We start from the raw sequence: 23,574 nt of genomic DNA, 5'->3' as shown, positions 1-23,574 counted from the left end.
CTGCCCAACCATCAGTTATGTGTCTCAATGGAGTTTACACATTTTTTAGGTTGTGCCAGTATGAAGACAAGGCTTCTTACAAGATGTTTTAAATGCAAGTGCATATACCCAAGAACAAAATCCACATGTGCTACATCAGTTATGACAGAGAGAGAGAGAGAGAGAGAGAGAGAGAGAGAGAGTGTTTCATATTTTCTCTTTTAAAATATACACATACCATGTGTTTACCTAGCTAGCCATTATTATGAGAGACATATTGCCTGGACCATGAGTCACCAAAGAAGTGCCGATGGGCACACATGTGCCCACAGAGGCCTTCTCTGGTGCCCATAGAGATCTGTCCCCCTCCCTCTGCTAAAATCAGGCTTGGGAAAGTTAACTCTTGCTTCCCCACTTGTATTCTCTGGGAAGATCACATCCATACACCATTAGCCTTGGGAAAAAAGCAAAAACATCTTTTTTCAAGTCTAAAAGCTGGTAGGGAAGAGGGGAAGTGCATCCATGTGTGCAGTTGCAGTGCATGTGTGTGTGTAGTTGCAGCACATACGTGGTGCCTATGACAGTTTCTCTGGTTTGCAAATATGCCCACTGGGCCCAAAGGTTGATAAACCCTGACCTAGATGCATTGCTGTCACTTTTGCAGCATGTTTCAATGAACATCTCCTTGGAGCCTTAGAGAACTACCCATGACTAAATGATATTATGACTGAGCCTGGGTACTGTTTTTTGCCTCTTAATTTTCTATGAATACATTTGTACCTTTTAACTAAGTTAGCTATATATTGCATTGTGATAAATAAATTACCACTGAACATGACCTTGCCACTGTGGTGAAACTCAAACAAATGCATTAATATTTTCTTTTGTTTTCTTCCATAACCTTTTTGTTGAAGTGCATAACCTTTCCACTTTTCCTTTCTTTTGAGGTTGCATATTTGACATACAAGTTCGCACTGGGAGGGACCAGCAGTTTAAAGCACCTGGGATTCCAGAAGGCCATCCAAATGCTGGTCGCAGCATAGGACAGTGTGAAGAGTCTCCGTGCCAATTAATAAAATGCAGAAATGGAGGAACATGTATGGAAAGTGGCTCTACAGTTTAGTAAGTGTAAATGCATCTCAGTCAACTATTGCATGAGAATATATCAAATTCATGCTATCTTACACCATGGTTCTCATACACCTTAGGTTATGTGTTTGTAAATAAAAAGACATAGGAACATAGAAGCTGCCTTATATGGAATCGCACCATTGGTCCATCCAACTCAGTATTGCCTACACTGAGTGGCAGCATCTCTCCAGGATTTCAGACAGGCATCTCTCCCCATTCTACCTGGAGATGCCAGGGATTGAATTTGGGACCTTCTGCATGAAAAGCAAATGGTCTTCCATTGAGCTATGGCCTTTCTCCAGACCTTAGATGCATATTCAAATCCTCTATCCACTAACATACACATCCAAGCTCCCACCTTGGCCCAACACTATAGTTCCACTGCAGCTTCCACCTTGGGGATTGATTGAGGGTAAAGTCACACATGAGTGGCAGAACATATTTTTTACATTAGGGATGGAGAACATGTGGCCCTTCAGATGTTTTTCGAATTCAGCTCCCATGTAGACCCCAGCCAGCATGGCCAAAGGTCAGGGATGATGGAAGTTGTAGTCCAACAACCTCTGGCGGCTCACAGATTCCCATTTCTGCTTCACATGCAGCTTGACTGTGAAAGATCTCTGCTTGAGACCTTGTAGAGTCACCAGAACTCAGAGTAGACTCTACTAGGCTAGATAGTCCAACTGTCTACTAGGTATAAAGGCTCAAGTATTAGATCCAACTCTTCTCAAAGATCCCCACCAGAATTATTGGGGAGGGAGGGGGGTAGCTAGGAGTAAGTGGCTACTTACCCTTAGTATCCCTCCCCTCCCAATAATCCTGGTTCATTCTTAACTTCAATTCTCCTTCCCTCATTGCAGCACAATCCCCAGGCTTGCTTTTGTCTGTGGTGTAGCTAGGTGAAACACCAAGGAGAAGCCATGCAAAGCATGATGCTTCCTCCGCTCCGTGAACCTGAATGTTGTCATATAATTCACCCACTCTCATGCCTTTTGTCAAATGTGGATAAGGTGGAGTCTTCTCCTATAGCTATTTTTGTATAGGTGTCAGTAGTCTGAGGCAGTGAGTGAAGGAGCTTATAGTAAAAACATAAGAGCCTGCTGGATCAAGCCAGTGGCCCATCTAGTCCAGCGTCCTGTTCACACAGTGGCCAACCTCTGGGAAGCTCTCAAGAAGGACTTGAGTGCAAGAGCACTCTCCCCTCCTGCAGTTTCTAGCAACTGGTATTTGAAAGTCAAGTGCCTCTGACTATGGAGACAGAGCACAGCCATCATGCCATTGATACCATTATCCTCCATGAATGTGTCTAATCCTCTTTTAAAGCCATCTCAGTTGGTGACGATCACTGTCTCCTATGGGGAAGAATTCCATAGTTTAACTATGCACTGTATGAAGTAGTACTTTAGTTTGGCTGAATCTTCCCACATTCAGCTTCATTGGATGTGCACGAGTTCTAGCATTATGAGAAAGGAAGAGGGGGGAAATTATATATCCACTTTCTCCATGCTATGCATAATTTAGTACACTTCTGTCATGTCACCTCTTACTTGCCTTTTCTCTAAACTAAAAAGTCCCAAATGCTGCAAGCTTTTCAAATAGGGGAGTTGCTTCATCCCCCTGATCATTTTGGTCACCCTTTTCTGAGCCTTTTCCAGCTCTACAATATCCTTTATGAGGTGAGGAGACCAGAACTGTACACAATATTCCAAATGCAGCTGCATCATAGATTTATACAGTGACATTATGATATTGGCAGATTTATTTTCAATACCTTTCTTAGTGATTCCTAGCATGGAATTGCCTTTTTCACAGCTGCCACACACACTGGGTCGACATCTTCATTGAGCTATGACCCTAATTCCTTATCCACAAGAGGATCTCTCCTCTTATACCATGACTGCTAAGCTTACTCAGGAGTCTTTGGTAAGATACCTTGTCAAAAGCTTTTTGAATGTCCGAGTACACGCTGTCCACTGGATCACCTCTATCTATACACTTGTTGAGACCCTTAAAGAACTCTAGTAGGTTAGTAAGACAGGACTTACCATTGCAGAAACCATGTTGGTTCTGCTTTAGCAAGGCTAGTTCTTCTACAGTATATGCTGGGTTATTGTATCTAACAATACTTTCTACCAGCAACAACACTTTCTACCTGTAATTTCCTGGATCCCTTTTTAAAGATTGGTGTTTCACTGGCCACTTTCTGGTCCTTAGGCATAGAGGCAGATCTGAGGCACAAGTTACATGTTGTTGTTAGAAGAGCATCAATCACATAATTGAGCAATTTTAGAACTCCCATAAGAACATAAGAAGAGCCTGCTGGATCAGGCCAGTGGCCCATCTAGTCCAGCATCCTGTTCTCACAGTGGCCAACCAGGTGCCTGGGGGAAGCCTGCAAGCAGGACTCGAGTGCAAGAACACTCTCCCCTCCTGAGGCTTCCGGCAACTGGTTTTCAGAAGCATGCTGCCTCTGACTAGGGTGGCAGAGCACAGCCATCACGGCTAGTAGCCATTGATAGTCCTGTCCTCCATGAATTTGTCTAATCTTCTTTTAAAGCCATCCAGGCTGGTGGCCGTCACTGCGTCCTGTGGGAGCAAATCCCATAGTTTAACTATGCGCTGAGTAAAGAAGTACTTCCTTTTGTCTGTCCTGAATCTTCCAACATTCAGTTTCTTTGAATGTCCATGAGTTCTAGTATTATGAGAGAGGGAGAAAAACTTTTCTCTATCCACTTTCTCAATGCCATGTATACTTTTATAAACTTCTATCATGTCTCTTCTGACCCGCCTTTTCTCTAAACGGCTTCCCATGTGGATGCCATCCAGACTCAGAGATTTGTCATTTCTATTTTGTCTATTCAGCCTAGAACTTAATCTCTTGTCACCACTATTTGCCTCAGTTCGTCAGACTCCCTTCTTGCAAAAGTTAGTTCAGGCACAGATATCTGCCCTATATCCTCTGCTGTGAAGACAGATATAAAGAATTCATTTAGCTTTTCTGCAGTCTCCTTATCCTGCTTTAGCACACCTTTGACTCCCTTATCATCCAACCACCTCCCTAGATGGTCTCCTGCATTGAATGTATTTAAGGAATTTTTGTTGTTGTTTTTTGTTTTTAGTAATGTGATCCTCAATTTCTTTTTTTAGCATCCCTTATTGTCTTCTTGCATTTCTTTTGCCAGAGTTTGTGTTTCTTTTTATTCTCCTCATTCTCCTCATTCAGACAATACTTCCATTTTATGAAGGAAAACACTTGCCTCTAATAGCTTCTTTGACTTTGCTTGTTAACCATGCCGGCATCCTCTTGGCCCTGGTGGTACCTTTCCTGATTGCAGCATACACTCCAGGAGTTCTAATATTATGTTTTTAAACAACTCCCAAACATTTTGGAGTAATTTGGCCCTTTGGACTTTGCCTTTCAACTTTATTTTTACCAATCCCCTCATTTTTGGGGAAGTTTCCTCTTTTGAAGTCAAGTGTGACCACATTGGATTTTCTTGGCAATTGGCCATTTACATGTATGTTTAATTAACCCTATGGTCACTGCTCCCAATTGGTTTGACAACACTTACATCTTGCGCCAGGTCCTGGGTGCCGCTTAATCTTAAGTCTGGGGTCGCCACCCCTCTAGTCGGTTCCATGTCCAACTGTTCTAAGGGCACAGTTATTTCAGGTATCTAGAAATGTTACCTCTTTGTCATGACTGGAACACATATGTAGCCAGTCTGTGTCAGGGTAGTCAAGTCATCCATTACTCCATTTCCTAGCGCCATGCTCCTTTGATTTCATTTCTCATCTCAAGATTTCCCTGAGCATAATCTTTTGCTCTTAGATTATGAAGTATTAACTATGTAGGCATCTGGTGAGAACAGGATTCTGGACTAGATGGGACTTTAGGCTGATGCTGCACAGCTTACTTTCTTAATTTTAAAATGTTGCTTCAGGGGTCCACACCAAATCCCTTACTGAATAGCAGATAGTCCCTGCAAAGGCAATGAGTGCTTTTTTTATTGCTTTCCCCACTGTCATCTTGTAGTAGTTGTTATACGGCTCCTTGAATCCCTCTCCAAACTCAGGAAAAGTAGCTTGTTATAGCCACAAATAGACATTTGTGATTCCTGTCAGCAGTGTCTTCCTGCCAGTGCCATATTTTGCTGTTCCTGTGAGTACAGGAGCCATCTTTTTCTTCTTCTTTCTGTTAAGAGCTCTGTTCCTCAGAGAGTCTGGGTTTGTTTCCAGACATCATTTTAGCTCCTAAAAATCATTTCCTTGTAGGGATTTTTCACTTTTTGAGAGATTGCTTCACTGCGTTAGAACCTCCATTTGCAGTTGATGTGCAATGCATTTAAATTGGAGAGCCTGTTGCTATGGGGACAATACTGCTGATTTAAATAGGCAATGCACACTATTTCCTGTGGGGGGGGGTTAAGGTAAACTTCACATTCTGCTTATCAGTTGGGTAAACCTCTGTTCTTCATCTGAGGGGAAATGCATTCCAACAGGCATTCAAACCTCTAGTAATAATCTTTTTACACCCTTGGTGTAGAAGAAAAGAACAAGAAAATAGGTTGCCATTGAGCAACAGCTATTTTGGTATGTAACACTCTTGTTGAAAATAATACAAGGAAGCATCTGGCACTGGGCAATTTCTTTGAATTGATTACAATGTGGTGCACTACCATGCAGTCAGACATGCCAAATTTTGAAAATGTTGGCAGCTTGAGCTTATCTCTGAAACTGAGCATAAAACAATCCCGTTGCGCACACGCCAGTCTCTGAGTGGTGTGAGACTTCCAGGGGTCCCTGCGCTTACCCAGCGTTTGGTTTCTTTGGAATGAAAGTCAGCTGAGACTGTGGTGTCTTTATGATATATGGTTTATTTACACATATAAGCAACCTGAGCATAAGATGGCAGGGCTCACAGCATTAATACCTCAAGAGAACTTGTTTTGCCATTAGCTTTCAAGAGGAGTCCCCAAAGCCATAGCTTGGGGTTCAGCACACAGAGCAAGCCTCTCTATGGCTTTTCAGCTCTCAGCTCTGCCTCAGGCTAATCCAAAAATCTACTTACTGCCCCAACCAGATAAGGGAGGGAGGGATACCCTTGTTCCTATGGCAACACATTGCTCTCCTGACCAAGTCCTTATGCATATTAATAGGGGCACTCGACAGACCCATTAACCAGACAAAGACACTGGCTTGGTCCATTACAGCTGGTTTCTTCTATTGTAGACCCCAACTTCCAGATACAGGATTACAGACTTGGAAGGGATCCACAGACATCATCCATCCCAACCCCACAATCCTATAACAATACCAAAAAGCCAAAGTAGTATTTACCCATAGAAACAGATGAAGCTGCCTTATACTGAGTCAGACCATTGGTCCATCTAGCTCCGTATTGTCTGCAGCTGATGTGGGGAACCTTTGGCCCTCCAGATGTTGCTGAACTACAACTCCCATAATATCTGGCATTGACCATGATTGGTGGGGCTGATGGGAGTGGTGTAGTCCAGCAACTTCTGGAGGCCAAAGGTTTCCCACTCCTGGTCTACACTGACAGACAGGGTTTCAGGCAGAGGTCTGGCCAGCCCTCCCCGGAGGTGCTTGGGACGTTCTGCATCCAAAGCAGATACTCTACCACTGAGCTCCAGCTCATCCCCACCAGGTTGCACAGGTCTGTTCTTGCTCAGCTGAACTGAACTGAAATCTATATACAGGGCATCTGTGAATGCAACCCATGAACAAAACAAGCTTCTCTACAGAGATCAATCTTCCCAAGCATCCAAAAGGCAGCTTTGTGTGTTGGGTGGAAGGGGGTGGGGAATCCTAAATCTGGCAGCCTATGACACCTGAGATGTATGTTTTAGGGACCCATCCTGTTTTTCAAAACAAGAAAAGCAGCGTTGGTGGGGGAAGACTGGAGCAGAAAAGCAGCAGGGGGAAGGAGGGCTTAACCCCTTTCCCCACCTCCTTCTGCTCCAAAGAACCTCTCATGCATTTCGGAACATGTGCTTGCAAGGTGTTTTAAGCTCTGCATCAGGAAAAGCAGCTAGAAGGAATACTTGGAGAGGAGAGGTGGGGAAAGGGTTACGCTCACTGTTACTCTGCTCCAAATTCCCCACCGCCAAAATGCTTCTGTCTTAAAAAAAGAAAAGGCAAAGGCATAGGGGCTGTCTAATACACACTGACTGGTCAGCCCTGAAATGATAATATCCTGTTTTCTCTTTTGTGCACACTCTTAGCTGTCATTGTCCCACTGGCTGGAAAGGAGCATTCTGCACAGAGACAATTTCCATGTGTGATCCTGAGCACAACCCACCACATAGATGCAGACAAGGTTCCACCTGTTCCCCATTGCCTGGTGGATACACCTGCCACTGCCCACTAGGAACCACTGGTGTCTACTGTGAACAAGGTATGGCAAAGACCTCCAATGTAGATCTCTAGTATGGCATTACCAGGGAGTTTTCCTTTTACCTACTTTTCTTAACGTGAATATGACTGTTTAGGAAATAGTAGAGAAGGTTCTTCTTTGTCTGAAGGGAAAAATAATAGTAAAAGGGTTATTGGCTCATAGTCATAGTCCTTAGGATTGGAAGGAGAAAGAAGAACCTGACTCGCATAGCTGCTCATTATTGCTGAAAGATCTTAGCAGTTGTTGACCTAGAAAAAGGGGAGGGCACAGACTATCACAGAGCTAACGCATGCTCAGAGTATGCACTTCCTAGTTAAATAGTAATGTGACTGTAGACTCTTTACCAGAAAGGTCCTTGATCCCTGCTGATAAAGTTTGCTTTGATTATTTTCCTTATTCCGATTAGTTACCCTTATTCTGTTAAAATCAGTCACTACAATTACTGTTTCTGGCACAATGCTTCAAATAGTTCTGTCTCACTGGGGCTTTAACTGTTGTACTACCCTCTTGGCATGAAATAAGAACCAACGGTGCTTTGCACATTAGAAAACAACTGAATCAGCACTTAACATCATGAATTAGCGGCACTTTGCCCCCTTATGTGATGTGCTGCAAGTACAAATTACTCACATCAGACCCCTGAGAACAGGCAAGGAACTCTTGCCCTCTTTGTAAACCCCAACAGTAAATAAATCCCAGAAATGCATCAGTGCAACAGAAGTGGAAGCTTTGTCATGAAACAGCTTCCTGTGTTCTCCTTGAAAATCCTTGACCTCCATTTCCCCTTCTGTTGGCAGCATAATGAATGGTCATGAGATTTTTTCAAAGTATAATTTCCCTTTTCTTTTGGGTTAAGTGAATGGCAGCCTGTAAACAATCAACTCTTTATCCACCCTGAGCATCCTCTTGTCCGTGGATTGATAGTAGGTATAGAAACAGAAGAGAGACCAGTGCATAGCCCAGGAGAATAGGAAACGGAGGGGAGAGAGGGCATGAATAGTAACAGCCACCATGGAAGGAAGCAAGGAGACACATTAAAGAATACCTGAGGATGTATGATACGTGGAAGGGACAGTCAAGAAAAAAACAAGCAGCAAGAATACTAATCAAATTTTGCCAATTGTCCAAGGACAGCAAACAAATGAAATGCCCTCCAGGATGCAGAAGAGCAAACCAAGCATAGGTTGTCCAAGGTTGTGTAGGAGAAATAATGTGCCTGCACGGTAGGTTTGAGTGATAGTTGAATATAGCCTGGCGAGAATGATTAGTCATACAGGGCAGTGGGATCATGATCAGTAATAATTATTTGCCCAACCTACTAAGGAGAGTGTTTAAGAAAGCAGAAGCCATTTTGCTTCCCAGATGCTACAGCAACATTTGGAGCCAGAGATCATGGGTGAAACTCTTTTACGCAGTGATGTTGCTGTCACCATAATTGCATGTGGGATTGATACAGATGAAATCCACAAGCACACATGGTGACCCATTTGTATGGCAACTCCCCATTCCAGGTAAACCATTTTAGGGAAGCATGAAGTCTGTTTTGCAAACTAAACAGGCCTGACGTTAGCTGCTCTGTGCACCAGCAGGACATCTGTGTCTGCTTGTTGCTCGATGGCCTGACCATGCAAGGGTAAAGCAAAAGGCCAGTTAAAACTATAGGTCCATGAAAACAAGGGCACTTCAGCACTTGCTGTTTGTAGGATCTGACAATAGCCAAAGTTGATCAATACACAACTGAATGTACAAAACACAAACCAGTTAAATCAGAGCCTATGGATTTAAGGTCACTATTGAGTTCTGTGAAACGGATACCCCACGTCACAACCTTAACGAGATGAAAGTTATATTTAGGATTAGTCATAGTGGATTTGATTGAAAGTTTCCTTTCTGACAGGAGTCTTCCTCTGATTTGACATGCTTTCATCAGAGAAAGGGAATCTTTGGAACTGAAGCTAGCATTTGGTAGCATGTAATGCATCATTAAGGACTGAGGTGCAAATTATCTGGCATGTGAACTGCAATCCGGGTTAGCTTGTTTATAGTAACAAGAACAGCTTTAATTGTATGAAGGGCAAGAATCTTATTAAACTTACGTATTTTCCTGCTACTGTTAACATCGTCCTTGTGCTCCCTCTCCCAGTAAAGTTTGTTACGATTTCAATATCAACAGATGTTAACCTAGCCAATGGTTGAAAAGGACATGACTTTCTCCATAACACAAAATATTCCAGCCCCAATTCGGGAGCACAACTTCACCCAACCTCACACTGTCAAGCCTGGCACTGTGAAAAATCTCTGTTTTTCAAAGGCCCCCATAAGCCTAGGAATGTGAAAAAGGACATTCTGCAAGCTTTGAAAACAAAATGAATAATGAGTGACTAACCCAATATAGGGACTTTATGCTAATCAAATAGTCTGTGCATATTAAAAGCAACTCTTTCTATATAAAAGAAATAAGCAGTTTAGGCATAGTTCACAAATAACTAAGTTGCATGCTGATCAGACAAATTATTTCAAAAGCAAGCAATTAAAATTATGGGAAAGAACCAAAACTCAGTAGTATAGGTTATTGCATGTTGTGTTGGGCATGGGCTTAATTGTTAAGACCTAGCAGAGATAGACCCGACTCAGAGAACTACAGCCGATGTCTGTAGAAAAGATTCAGACACCCCAGGAATACATTTCCTAGGTCTACCAGGTGTAGCAGGATTCAAGTCACTAGGGGAGGCATGGAGGCCTGTGAATTTGGTGGCTATGCCACCAGGTCAGGAACATGAGAATTTGGGAGAGAGAATGACATGCATTTCTTCTGTGACTTAGATTAAAACTTGAGCTGGAGAAGAACTCAGAAGGCTGTAATCCTCTGTTCGGATAGAAGACAGGTATTACAGGTCATGAAGATTTGTCTTCTTAATCAGAATATTAAAAACTTCACCAACATTACTAATAACTTCTTTTGGTGAAGTCTATCTTCACACAAATACAGCAATATAATCAGTGATGATATTTCTCCAAATTGAATAAAATTTGGCCCCACCAAATTGAGAGACGGACTGAAAATCAAGTGTCAGGTGTATGGGATTTAAAACTGCATGCTGGTGCTAAGAAGGGATGGTGTATAACCTGGCCTGGGAATGGAAATAACTCTGCTTTTACAACACACTGGCAGAGAATACCTTTCATCCCATTATTGTTTGTAACACTATAGTCATGACAGTAGTGCCATAATGAAAGGTATTCTGTAGATGGCAGCATAGGACAATAATTTATATGACTAAAAGCATTAATTGAACTGTGTGTTTGCTGTCCCTGTACTTATATACAGGCACTTGGATAAATTATTGCTTATTATAATTTTATAATAAGCAGTAATTTCTCCAAGTGCCTATATATATGGCTAAAGGGTTTTTACAAAATCGGTAACTTCACAGGAGTCGTCCTGGATCAGACCAAGGACCTATCTAGTCCAGCATCCTGCTTCCCAGAGTGGCCAACCACATGCCTATGAGAAATCCATAAGCTGGACTCGAGGGCAAATGGTTCTCCTCTGCAGTTATTCCCTAGCAACCAGTATTCAAAGCCTGGCACCTCTGATCCTAAAAGTAGCATACAGCCATCATTACTAGTAGTACCCATTCTAAGCCTTATCCTCCATGAATTTGTCTAGTTACCTTTCAAAGCCCTCTAGGTTGGTGACTGACCCCACACTATGGCAGCAAATGCCATAGTTTAACTATGCTTTGTGTGAAAAGTACTTCCTTTTGTCTATCCTGAACATCTTGCCGTTCAACATCATTGGATGACTCCAGATGTTAGTACTGCAAGAGAGAGGGGTAAAAAATTATCTTTACCCAAGTTCTCCACACCACGCACAATTTAGTATATGTCTACTATGTCCATCACTTACTCACCTGAAACATTGTAACCTTTCTTCATAAAAGAGTTGCTCCACTTCTCTGACCATTCTGGTTGTCCTTTTCCGCACCTTTTCCAGCTCTACAATTTCTTGAGATGTGATGACCAGAACTATATTCTAAATATGGTTGCCCCATACTGATCTATAGTGTTACAATATTGGCAGTTTTATTTTTTATGCATTTCCTAATGAGTGATTCAATGGACCCTAGCATGGAATTTACCTTTTTCACAGCTGCCACACAATGGATTAAGGTTTTCATTGAACTATTCATCATGGCCTCAAGTTCTCTTTCCAGGTCAGTCAGTGCCAGCTCTGACCTCAATGTGCATTTCTTCACACTTGCTTACATTCAATCACACCATTTTGCTGCCCATTTATCCAGTTCAAAAAGATTCCTTTGGAGCTCCAAACAATCCTTTTTTGTTTTAAACATCCTGAAGTTGTTGCCACCACTCACCATCTGCTCAGAGGCACATGTTACCAAATTCGTCCAAGCTACACAGCAAGTGGATTGGACTGTGAAAGACCAACCCAAATGGTGTTTGCATTTTGACCAGTTTGTAAGGCAGTCCAATATCTCAGAGAGGAGTTCAGGTGTCCTGCTCCCCTGGTGCATTCACTAAAGCTGCCCAATTTCCCTGCTTTTTAAAGTTTGATAGAAATATCTGTGGGCTATAGGTACGTTCTTAAACCGCAAGGTTTTTTGCCCATTAGTGAATTTCCCTGCTTTTTAATCCGGGAGGTAAGAAATGGGATCCTGTGCAAGTTTGCTGAGAATGGATTGATTATTTGCATGCTTATTGAGTTCAGCAATCATGCTTAGGAAAAGTGAAATTGACCACAGGGGATGGGGAAGGGAGGAGGAGGAGGAGGAGGGAGGGGAGGAAAGGCAGAGGGAATGACTGGGATGGGAGCAGGCAGGAAGGGGAGGGGAGAAGAAGGACAGATGCGATCATTTATTTTTTATTTATTTATTTTATTTGTTTCATTTATAAACCGCCCATAGCGAGTGGCTCTCTGGGCGGTGTACAAAAAGGTTAAAATACAGAATATCACAATAAAATCAACTACCAACAGTAAACATAAGCAACAAACAAAAAAATAAAAGATTTAAAGTTATAACATTAAACGCTTAAAATGCCTGGGAGCATAGCCAGGTCTTAACCTGGCGCCAAAAAGATAGAAGCGTCAGCGCCAGGTGTACTTCTTCGGGGAGGCTGTTCCACAGTTCGGGGGCCACTACAGAAAAGGCCCTAGATCGAGTAACTGTCCTCCGGGCTTCCCGATGGGTTGGTACCCGGAGGAGGGCCTTAGATGCTGAGCGAAGTGACTGGGTCGGTTCATAGCGGGAGAGGCGTTCCACAAGATATTGCGGTCCCACGCCGTGTAAGGCTTTATAGGTCAAAACCAGCACCTTGAATCTGGCTCAGAAACAAATGGGTAGCCAGTGCAAACGGGCCAGAACAGGTGTCATATGCGCTGACCGGCTGGTCCTCGTCAGCAGTCTGGCTGCTGCGTTTTACACTAGCTGAAGCTTCCGGTAGAGCGCATTACAGTAATCCAACCTAGAAGTTACCAGAGCATGAACAACTGAGGCGAGGTCATCCCTGTCCAGATTTGCATGTTTATTGAGTTCAGTGGGATATACTCCCGTGCAATCATGCTTAAGATAGGTAAAACTGACCAGGGGACGACGACAGAGGGCTGAAGTGGGCAGGGGAGGAGGAAGAAGGAAGAGGGGAGGGGAGGAGGAAGGAAGAGGAAAGGGAAAGGAGGGGAAAGGCAGGTCAGATCATTTGCATGATTATTGAGTTCAATCGGATTTACTCCTATGCAATCATGATTAGGATAGGTAAAACTGACCATGGGGGAGGGGGAGAGGGAGGGGGAAGGGGAAGGAGCATATCTGAGGGGGGCTAAGGAAGGGGGAGGGGAGGTTTGATCATTTGCATGCTTATAGAGTTCAATGGTATTTACTTCCATGCAATCATGCTTAAGATAAGTAAAACTGACCACGGGAAGGAGGAAGAGGAGGGGGAAGGGGAAGGAGGGGATTGGAAGGGGAGGGGCAAGAGGGAAGGTATAGGAGGGAGGAGAAAGGAGGGTGGCTTTGGTCATTTGCATACTTTTTGAGTTCAATGGGATTTATTTCTGTGCAATCATGTTTAAAAATGGAAATGGACTGCCTTCAAGTCGACCAGACTTATGGCGACCCTTTGAATAGGGTTTTCATGGTAAATGGTATTCAGATGTGGTTTTACCACTGCCTTCCTCTGAGGCTGAGAGGCAGTGACTGGCCCAAGGTCACCCAGTGAGCTTCATGGCTGTGTGGAGATTCAAACCCTGGTAGTCCAACACTGACCTGGGGGAAGGGCAGGGAGGAAGGAGGGGAGGAGATTTAGGTGGGTGGGCACTGGGCAGAAGGGAAGCCCCCTTTCTTTCCAAAAGGAAATCATTGTGAACAATATCATTGCTTTTAGGCGTTCCCCCACCTTTTTATTCTACAGAAGGCACATGTAGCCTCTTGGGTTGCCAGGTTCAGGGCCTGAGACTGATCCTGCATCTTTAGGAGAAGAGAATGTCAGCCAAGTGCAGGTGTTCTTGCAACACTGTAACAGGAAAAACCACAAGATGGAATTCTCCCTTCCCCCTGTACAACTTTTAAAGATACAGAAGACCTTTTGGAGGCTGGGCCTGGCAACCAAGGGCCTTCTGTATCTTTAAAAGTTGTGCAGGGGGAAGGGAGAATTCCATCTTGTGGTTTTTCCCATTACAATGTTGCAAGAACACCTACACTTGGCTGACTTTCTCTTCTCCTAAAGAGACAGGATCAGTCTCAGGCTCTGAACCTGGCAACCCTACCTCCCACCCAAATATAAAACAAACCTGTCCCTGGCCACATCCATACCAGGCCTCTATTACACTTTGGACAATCTTTATTTATTTATTTTATTTTATTTTATTTATATACCGCCCCATAGCCAAAGCTCTCTGGACAGTTTACAATAACTAAAAACATTAAAAACAAATATACAAATTTAAAAGCACATCTTTTAAAACAATTTAAAACAATTTATCATGGCTTAACTGAGCATGCCCGCCCTTATTATTGGCTTCAAGCCAAAATTTCTTAAATTAATTAAATATCAGCCAGGTATTTTTTTAACTTTTAAACTTCAGAAGATGAAGGTCAGATTATGGGGCAAGGTCAGTATTAGCATTACAGGTACTCTGTGAACATGGCTGATTTTTAATGAATTTCAACAGATTATGAGAACTCTGTCAGAAAAAAGTACAAAAGGGCTCTGAGGTTTTTTCCTCTCTTTTTAGACTTTGAACTCTCTATATTCTCTCTGACTGTTTTGTGTATCGCCATGAAAATTGAGAGGGTTGTTAAGCAAGCCTCTCCACCTCTCCTACTTCTTCCTAGTTGTGTAGAATGCTGATTGGCTGACCCTTGTGGCAATCATGAAGTTTATGTTTCAAGTTTTTAAAAAAATGAATTGGCTTTCTTGTTTTTAAAAAGGCACTGAGTAAATGTTTAATTTAAAAAAAATGTGCTTGGGGCCCAATGTTAAAAATAAAATCCTGAAAGGCTGCTTGTAGAATGGAGAAAGCACCAAATATTAGAACTGATCTGAGGGGGGTTAAGCAAGCGTTTCTGAGTTCAGGACCATAAGTTTTGTAAGGTTTTATTTTGAAATGAGCTTATGGAAGCATCAGAATGGCATGGGGGGTATATTCAATTTAACATTGCAGAATGTGAAAAATCCACGCTGGCTACAGTATACAGCCACTCTTGTGGCTGTATAATATCTCTGGCATGTCTTCTTTCCTAAAAAGTTTAATCTATAATATTCTTAGATCAGGTGGAAATCATCAGGCATGATAAGCTTTTGCTTGCACTACTTATAGTTTACCCACGAAGCCCAAACAGCAAAAGGTTGACTGTGCTTAAAAAAATGATTATGAATGGCAAGATTCTTGAACATAAACAGACCATGGCATTACAGTAGTATGGCCTTAAGAGGCACCAGAAGGGCTTAGAATCAGGGCATTTAAACTGAAGGAAACCAGTAAAAATCGCAACATTATGGTGGTCCAAGTTTCCATTTTATCATGCCATGTGGCCTACTAGTTAACACATTTCTATGTCCTGACTGAATGATTATCCTTTTCCACCATTCGTCAGTATTGCACCCTACACTTATTGGGGTCACACTGCACATGATGCAAGAGATCCATGACCAGACCTCCTCACATCTTTTTATTTACTACATTACTTTGAAGTAACTGGGTGGGGGCTGCTAATCTGATTGGGGAAGTGGATGTTTAACCCCCACATTTCCCCAACTTGAAACCATTCCCGTGGAGGTTGCTATTAGCCCCATTAGATGGAAAAGGCCAGCACAATACAGATGTCTCCCTGCCCCCATTAATGGTAATAGCACTTTTGGGGAGGAGGAGGTTAAATGCCCCCTCTTTCCCAGTGCCACAGCCCGTGCCCCATTCCAACTCTCCCCTGCGCACAGCTGTTTCTCAGTTTTAAAAGCTGCTGGGAGAAACAATTTTGGCTATCTTGTGTTGTGCGTAATGTTGTCTTTGCTGTATAGCTTCAGTATTCTTGAGGGGGGGCATCCTGGTGGTCAGAAGTTCTCAAGAGAATCTCTTGTAATGAAGCTGCAGGAGACAGTGCAGCTGGGAGCACAGAGAAGCAGGGTTGGACTTAAGGAGTATGAGAAGAATTAGCTAGAGAGCAAGGCGTCCATGACAACTGAACGGATAGAATGGGAAGGCAAAGGTTAGACTGGTGAATTGTGTTGTATTGTAAGGCACCTAGCAGAGAATAATGAGTGCAAGAGGGAAAGCAGAATGTACTTCGGCAACAGAACTTTCAAAGATAACACGGTCCCATGACTCTAATTGGTCCAGTGGGATTTACACTTTAAACTCTTCTTACATTTAGTAATATGCTGGTATCAGACAGTATTTGTTTTTGAGCGCTCTCCCCATTATTTTGAAAAAGGAGCAAAAGGGGAGGGTTTCCTTTAGAATCTACTACTGTGCATCAAAACTTTTGCAGTGTCTACAAGGTACGCTTTATGGTTCAACCTAAAGAAAAACATTATTATGACTTAATATTTAGAGTGAGGGCATTTTGACAAGATTACCATTATTGGCATTTTTTGTCTCAACCTCAAAGCATCCTGCCCACTCATGCTTCTTTTAATTTGTAAAAAAAGGATAGAAAAAAATGTGTTTCAGAAATGCGAAGCTATTTCCAACAATGGGCTGGATCCAGATTTTTCATGCTTAGAAGAGACACTTAAAATCAATGAGATTTCTTAGTCATGAGAAGTCCCATTGATTTCTGTGGATCTGGCCTGGGTGTCTCACTGATTTCAGTTGGCTTACTCTAAACATGACTAAGTCTGGATCCAACCCAAAGTGTTCAATAACCAGTGATCTTGGATATTGCTTCCAGACAGGAATTGCTCACGTGAAGATGACTCATCCTTCTGAATCCAGATAATTAAACATGGTGTGTATCACCATGGATTCAGAAAAATGAATGGTTTTTCCATATATGATCCCACCTTGTTTGTACCATCCAAATCAGCCAAAAGATGGCAGAACCACCTGTTTGTTCATATTATTCCTTTGCCCAGTTTTTCTATGAATGCTCACCTGGTCCAGCAAGGGAGATCCCTGCATGAAATTTTGTTTCTTCCATGGTGCGTATCTGTATTGTAATGCTCATCTGCACCCCATTTAACAGGCTGGAGGCATCCCCATCCAGAGCTATCAGATGTTGCATGGCACTAGCTGCCCTTAGGCTGTTATATTTCACACAGTTAACCCAACAACGCACTTGGAGCACAGTATAATCTTTTTTTTACCTAAAATTAAAGTATGCCATTTAGGAGCACATCTCTGTGACTTTTTGTGTATGATGGCAGTGGTGGTGTGACTAGTTTACAGAAGGCCTACATAGAGACATTTAACTTGGAAAACTGTATTGGTTGTCAACTACACGATTACTTCATGTATGATTTATAACCTTGTCACCCAGCCACCTGGACACATGGTAGCTGCAGAAAAGTCTGCATGTGCCAGCAGCAGTTGTCTCACAGCAAAGCAGTTGTATGCATAGAGCCAACCCCCCCATACAGAATTCAGGTTTTTCCAAACCATCACACAAATGTCGCTTTCAAACATTTACAGTTGCATACAAAAAGGCAAATCCTGTGTGTGCTGGTATGAGATACACATAACTGTCTCAGCCTCCATGTATTTCAGAAGCTTGTGATTGATTGTAAAAAAAATCAGTCTTATATCCAACATAAAATATTAGATTTATGAGAAAGTATTGCACTTCATGTCACTAGTGCTAAAGTAATGATCTGTCACCACCTACTAAAAAGACAAGATTGCTTTCCTGTTTTGTTTTGTAGCCCTAACCATAAGTGATGCATCTTTCACTAGCAAAAAATCTTCTTGGATGTCATTCAGTTCCTTCAACATTCGACACAAGGTTCATATCCAGCTACAATTCCGAACTCTTTCAGGAAATGGCATCCTCTTTTACACTGCCCAGCACTTGAGTCCACGATCAGGTAAGAAGCACTGAGAGGGTTTGAATTATACTGTATTATTATACGACAAGGACAAATGATGAAAGCAAACATACATGAGTTCATTAGAGTGACTCATGCTCAGAGCTTGGAAAAGTTACTTTTTTGAACTACAACTCCCATCAGCCCCAGCCAGCGCCATGCTGGCTGGGGCTGATGGGAGTTGTAGTTCAAAAAAGTAACTTTTCCAAGCTCTGCTCATGCTTCTGCATCAGTTGATGAAGTCAGAATAAAGTCATGGACTGTCTGGGCTAAGTAAGAGTTTACACTCTTGACAAAAATACACTTGGGCCAACTGTGATCATTCTAGGTAGTGCAGTATTGAGGGATGGGAAACTATATATGAAGGCTGCTTCCAGAATCCAGAGGGGCAGCTGTTAACCTAATAATCCATTGCTCTTTCACTCTAACATATAAGTGGAATTTCAGTTGACTTCCCATACTTCACTGATATAGCACTTTTTTTTTCTTTTGGGAGATGTATGTGCATGTCACTATTTTCCATACACACTGTGGGCATGATAGAGCCATTTGAAGAGTATTTCTCCCCTCCTCCCTGCCCCATGGTAGCTTTAATTCTAAAACCACTGCTTTGTTTTCTGAAGTTGCTTCTTCAAAGGGATAAGAGGGAGGTGGCAGTTGAAATTGACAACTTGTGTGTCAATTTCCATTCCCTCCCTCCTGTAGCAACAGCAGCTTTTATTAATGCCTTCTCTGCTCACACACACCCCTCCCCACAGTTTCAAACAGCTGCTTCAATTACGGTTTCCTAGAGCCATTTTCTTCTCCTCCTCGGGACTCAGTGCCATTTCAGCATTGTGTGCATGTATCTTGTTTTGTATTTTAAAGTAACACAAATATTTCTACATTCTTTTTTTTAGAAAAAAATTGCATCAAAATGCAGAATTTTAAAACAGTAACAAGAGCAGGGAGGGGAGGAAAAGAGGAACGTGAGATTTATCCAGCCTCCTTCCCACTGCTGAACTTTAAGAAGGCAATTGAGATAAGCAGAAAAGCTTGCTGCAAAATTGAAATGGGGATTTATTTATTTTTAAAGTATGTATAGCAGCATTACATAATGGGAGTGAGAAACGGAAGCTTTGCTCCATCAGGAGTCCCCCCCCCCGCATGCTGTGGAGGCTGGAGGACAGGGGAAATGACTGATACTGAGATGACTAGAGCTGGGAGGAAGCAGGAATGTGGACTTGACCTCATAGGAGCCTTGGGCCAGTGGTGGCTGATGGCCATTGGAATTGGGAGGGCGGGAGGCAGTAGGTGGAACCAGAGTAGGTGGAACCAGAGACAATGACAGGCAAAGCCAACTAGTTTTAGTTTTATCCCCATCCTTCTCCCTCCTCTGTTCTACAAGGGCCAAACAGACTAAGGAGGAAGCTGACAGGAAGCACCACCCCCTGGACTGGTTGTAAGCACACAGGTAGATCAGGGCTGGCTGGGAACAGACAGAAGTTGTTGGGGCAGTGCCCCTTCTGAGCAGCTTCTATTGCCTTGGACTGCGGAGAGCAGTGAAAAGTCTTTCTCCTTTCTAAACTTTTCCATGGCAAAGTACAAGATTTATTCTACTCCTGCCTTGAACAAAGACTTTGCAAGTCTCCCCACACTACTATGGATCACCCACACTTCCTGCCCTTCAGGCAATTCAGCACCTCAACCTTAATTACTGGCTTTTTTGGTGCACTCTAAATGTTTTTACAAAAAAGGAGGAATCAGGAACTTCCTCCTCCCTGCCCCAGCTCCTCCAAACAGATATGGCAATTTGGTTCATCCCTAAGAAGTTACTGTCCAAGTGAAAACACCTTGCAAGACAGACAGAAGAGCAGCACTAAGGAACATCCATCCCAGTGGAGACTGTACTGCTTTCTTAATCTTTAACAAAAAAATAGATTTTATTTGGTGTAATAAAAGATGGAAGAGCCAAGGAAATACAGGATGATTATTATTCACTAACAATGATGCGTAGATGCCGTTAAAAAAAAGGAGAAAAAAGTGTGTCAATTCCACACCAATTGCCTAGTGTGGAAGCAGCCAAAAATAATCTTCCTTGTGCAGTTTCTTTTCAGATGCAGCACAAGAAAATTTGATCCATGCAGCAATAGAAGACAAGTCAAAGTACCCTCAGTTTATAATGTCACATTGTGGGCCTAATTAGACCCACTTGGCCTCCCCTTTTGGCCTGTGAGGCCATTTTGGCCAAGCCACACTCATCTGCCATCATATTTGATGCCAGATATGGGGTACATAGATGTGTCTGGGTCAACAAGGGGTTTGCAGAACACAGCACCCTGTATGGCTCTTTGCAAACCCCGACAGTCCATCAGCAACATACAAAGGCATGCACACATCTTTGTTTCACACATCTGAACTGGGTGAGGTGGGATCTAATCACAGTAATATATCCACCACTATTGGAAGCAAAAGTGGCTTTCTTCATTTCACACACCTCATTTCACACGCTGCTTTCCCTTCAGAGACACCCTTTCCTCAAAGCCAGGTACTGCCTTTACCCCACAAACCTGGCTTATAGAACCTGCAAGGGTAAGTCTAAACTCCGATAAAAAATCGGTATGAAATTAAGGGATTGCCTAAGGAAGGGGACAGCTGCAAAAAGAAAAAGGAAGTCCCATCCAACCCGTCTCCACATACACCTCTGCTCAAAACCCAAGCCAGGTCATCTAACTAAAAAAAGTGGCTTTATGATTGTGTCCACTATTAACTGTCTCTTTTGAAAAATCAAGAGGATACTAGCACCGCTTGTACATAAGATTGTGATCTTAGGCATAGTTACTTGGAAATACATTCTATGTAAGTCAATGGGACTTATTTCCAATGGTATTAGAACAAGGGTATTGGTAACAGGATGCAATGGAAACACAAGTCTGGTGGGCAGCAGTTTCTTAGCACTATTTACATATTGCCACAAACATTCATTACAATCACACATTTTCTTCCTCTGAATAACAAGTCTCCATTAGTGGAGTACTCTGCTTGATTTACAACATCCACATCACCTATTTGAACCCCACCGCCAGGAAGAATGTGTGGAGGGGAGAGTCTTGCATCCATTATATTTGCCTTGCAATGAGCCTGTCAAAATAATTTAAACAGATGAAAGGAGCCACCCAAAGAAATAAAAGGGGTTTCTGTTGCTTATGTTTTTGTGGCACACCTTATGTAAATCCTTTCCTTTAGCCACTCTTTTTTGAGCTGTAACATTCCCTTTAGCCATTTATGGAAACTAATGTTGCCCGCACCTAAGGTCCGATTGGCACCATCTCTCCAGAATTGCTGGATCATACAAATAATGTTGGTCAATTCACAGCCAAGATTAAAACCAAGCCAGTTTTTGAACTCGCTCTTGTAATATCCTGTCCAGAATTATATTTTGTGATGATAAAAAAGTCCTCATTTGCTATTTATAAAAACTATTTCCTCCACTTCCCGTTTCTGAAAGAACTGGGACCCTATTTGGGCATGGTGGTGAAGGGTGTAGGGGTGCGGAAGGCATGCATGCCATCTCTGTTCCCAGTCCTCAGCTTGTGTGTGCACCTTCCCACTTTGAGCAGGAAGGTCTAAAGGGAGCTTCCAAGCATGCTTGGATGAATGCAGCTAGATGCCTCTATGCAGTTGGAAACCCTGATAAGTATGGAGACCCAATCACATGGAGACTTTTAACTGCATTCAGCTGGACATGGTTAGAATCCCCCTTTCAGACTTTGTATGGGGATGGGGACATTGGGAGTGGGGCTTCTCCATACAACCCTGCTGCTACCTTCACACACTCACCGTGAACACCTGTAGAGGGCATGTTCTATATTCAACCTGTAGAACTGTCAGTCATGTATGGCGAAAGTTTGATAAAGCTGTGTTTGCTGCCTGCCCTTAACCTGCAGAACAAGGTGGTTGTCAAGCACCCGGCAAGTCACAACACATGGCTAGTGGGGTGCATGTAGCTTGGTGTGTCACAAGTTGTGCAATGCAGACCCATTCTGCACAATGCCAAGGCCACTGTCTAGTAAAGCTTAGCCAAAGAACATACCTGAACACAGAATGTTGAAGCATTTTCCCCTTTCTTTCTCCATAGGTGATTTCCTAAGTATCTCCTTAGTAAATGGGTATATACAACTGCGCTACAACCTTGGTGACAGAACAGTAATTTTGCAGACTTTCCAAAATGTACACAGCATAAACAGTTCATGGTATTTAATTAAAGCAGGAAGAGTTGGCAATGAAGGCTATCTGGAGCTCAATGGCATCAATATAACCCAGAAAGCTAGCAGTGGAATGACCGCCTTAGACACGCACACAGATTTCTATGTAGGAGGGGTCACCTCTTTAAATCTGGTTAATCCCATGGCAGTCAAGAATGAGCCCATTGGCTTTACTGGTTGCATTCGAGAGGTTATTGTCAATAGCAAAGAGCTGAAACTGACCGAGAACGGCGCTAAAGGTGGCTCCAATGTAGGCGACTGTGATGGAACTCCGTGTGGATATACAGTGTGCAAAAATAATGGAAAATGCAAAGTTGAACCATCAGGTTTTTCTTGCTTCTGCTCCAAGCACTGGATGGGGAAGATATGTGAACAATCTACTTACTGTTCACATAATAAATGTCTTCATGGAGGTGCCTGTATACCTAATCCAGTTTTATTTTCATATATGTGTGCATGTAGACTTGGCTGGTCAGGCCTCCAGTGTGAAAACCACATCTCATTTTTTACTGCAAAATTTATTGGTAATTCATACATCAAATACGTAGATCCCAATTATAAAAGAAGGGACCTCAGATTCACTAGAATATCTTTCAATTTTACCACAAACCAGATGGATGGTTTACTTGTATGGCTAGGGAAGGCTGAAAATGAAGACAATGATTTTCTTGCAGTTGGACTTGCTAACGGAATGCTGAAAGTTGTGGTTAACCTTGGAGAAAGAGTTGCCATCCCTCTTATTCTACACAGGAAGTCTCTCTGTTGCAAAAAATGGTCTTTTGTCACCATTGCACAAAACCAGACCTTAGTCAAAGTGTACCTTGATGAGGAATTAGTTCTCTTTGAAGAGCTAGATCCACAAAGAAAATACACTGCTTTAAATTATGGAGGGATTTGCTATTTTGGAGGATTTGGACTTGATAGGAGAGTAAACACTGTCACCTCAGGACTTTTTAATCATGAACTAATTGGCAATATTAAAGATGTTGCCCTGTTTCAAGATTCTAAAAAGATTATGCTAGTTAAGGCAGAAGGCTATAATGTTTATAGTGGAGATAAGGATTAACTGTTGAATAACTGGATGTTAAGTACAAGAGATGAAGCTTTACTTACTGTGCAAGATCCATAATATGCACCCTTCTTTCAGCGTTCTTGTCTTTTGGACTTCCTTACTGCCCTTATCCCCTTGAATCTCTTCTTTGGACATCCCCGTGTAAGGTTTTCATCCTAGCCAAGCTAATAATTTTCCCTTCCCACAGAGAA

General features: G+C 42.5%; 1 protein-coding gene across 1 annotated transcript in view; it reads left to right on the top strand.

Annotated features, from left to right (window-relative positions):
* LOC133384136 (protein eyes shut homolog) overlaps positions 1 to 23,574 on the top strand; it is a 126,847-nt gene extending 103,273 nt beyond the window's left edge. The window contains exons 8-11 of the mRNA XM_061626065.1: positions 927 to 1,101; positions 7,356 to 7,528; positions 17,906 to 18,067; positions 22,185 to 23,574. Coding sequence (XP_061482049.1) covers positions 927 to 1,101; positions 7,356 to 7,528; positions 17,906 to 18,067; positions 22,185 to 23,377 — 1,703 coding nt within the window. The 3' untranslated portion in view covers positions 23,378 to 23,574. The remainder of the gene's footprint in view (positions 1 to 926; positions 1,102 to 7,355; positions 7,529 to 17,905; positions 18,068 to 22,184) is intronic.

The sequence above is a fragment of the Rhineura floridana genome, chromosome 4 (genome assembly GCF_030035675.1).
Source record: "Rhineura floridana isolate rRhiFlo1 chromosome 4, rRhiFlo1.hap2, whole genome shotgun sequence".
NCBI lineage: Eukaryota > Metazoa > Chordata > Lepidosauria > Squamata > Rhineuridae > Rhineura > Rhineura floridana.
The sequence above is the reverse complement of the archived record's forward strand: the minus strand, read 5'-3'. Positions and strand labels throughout refer to the sequence as shown.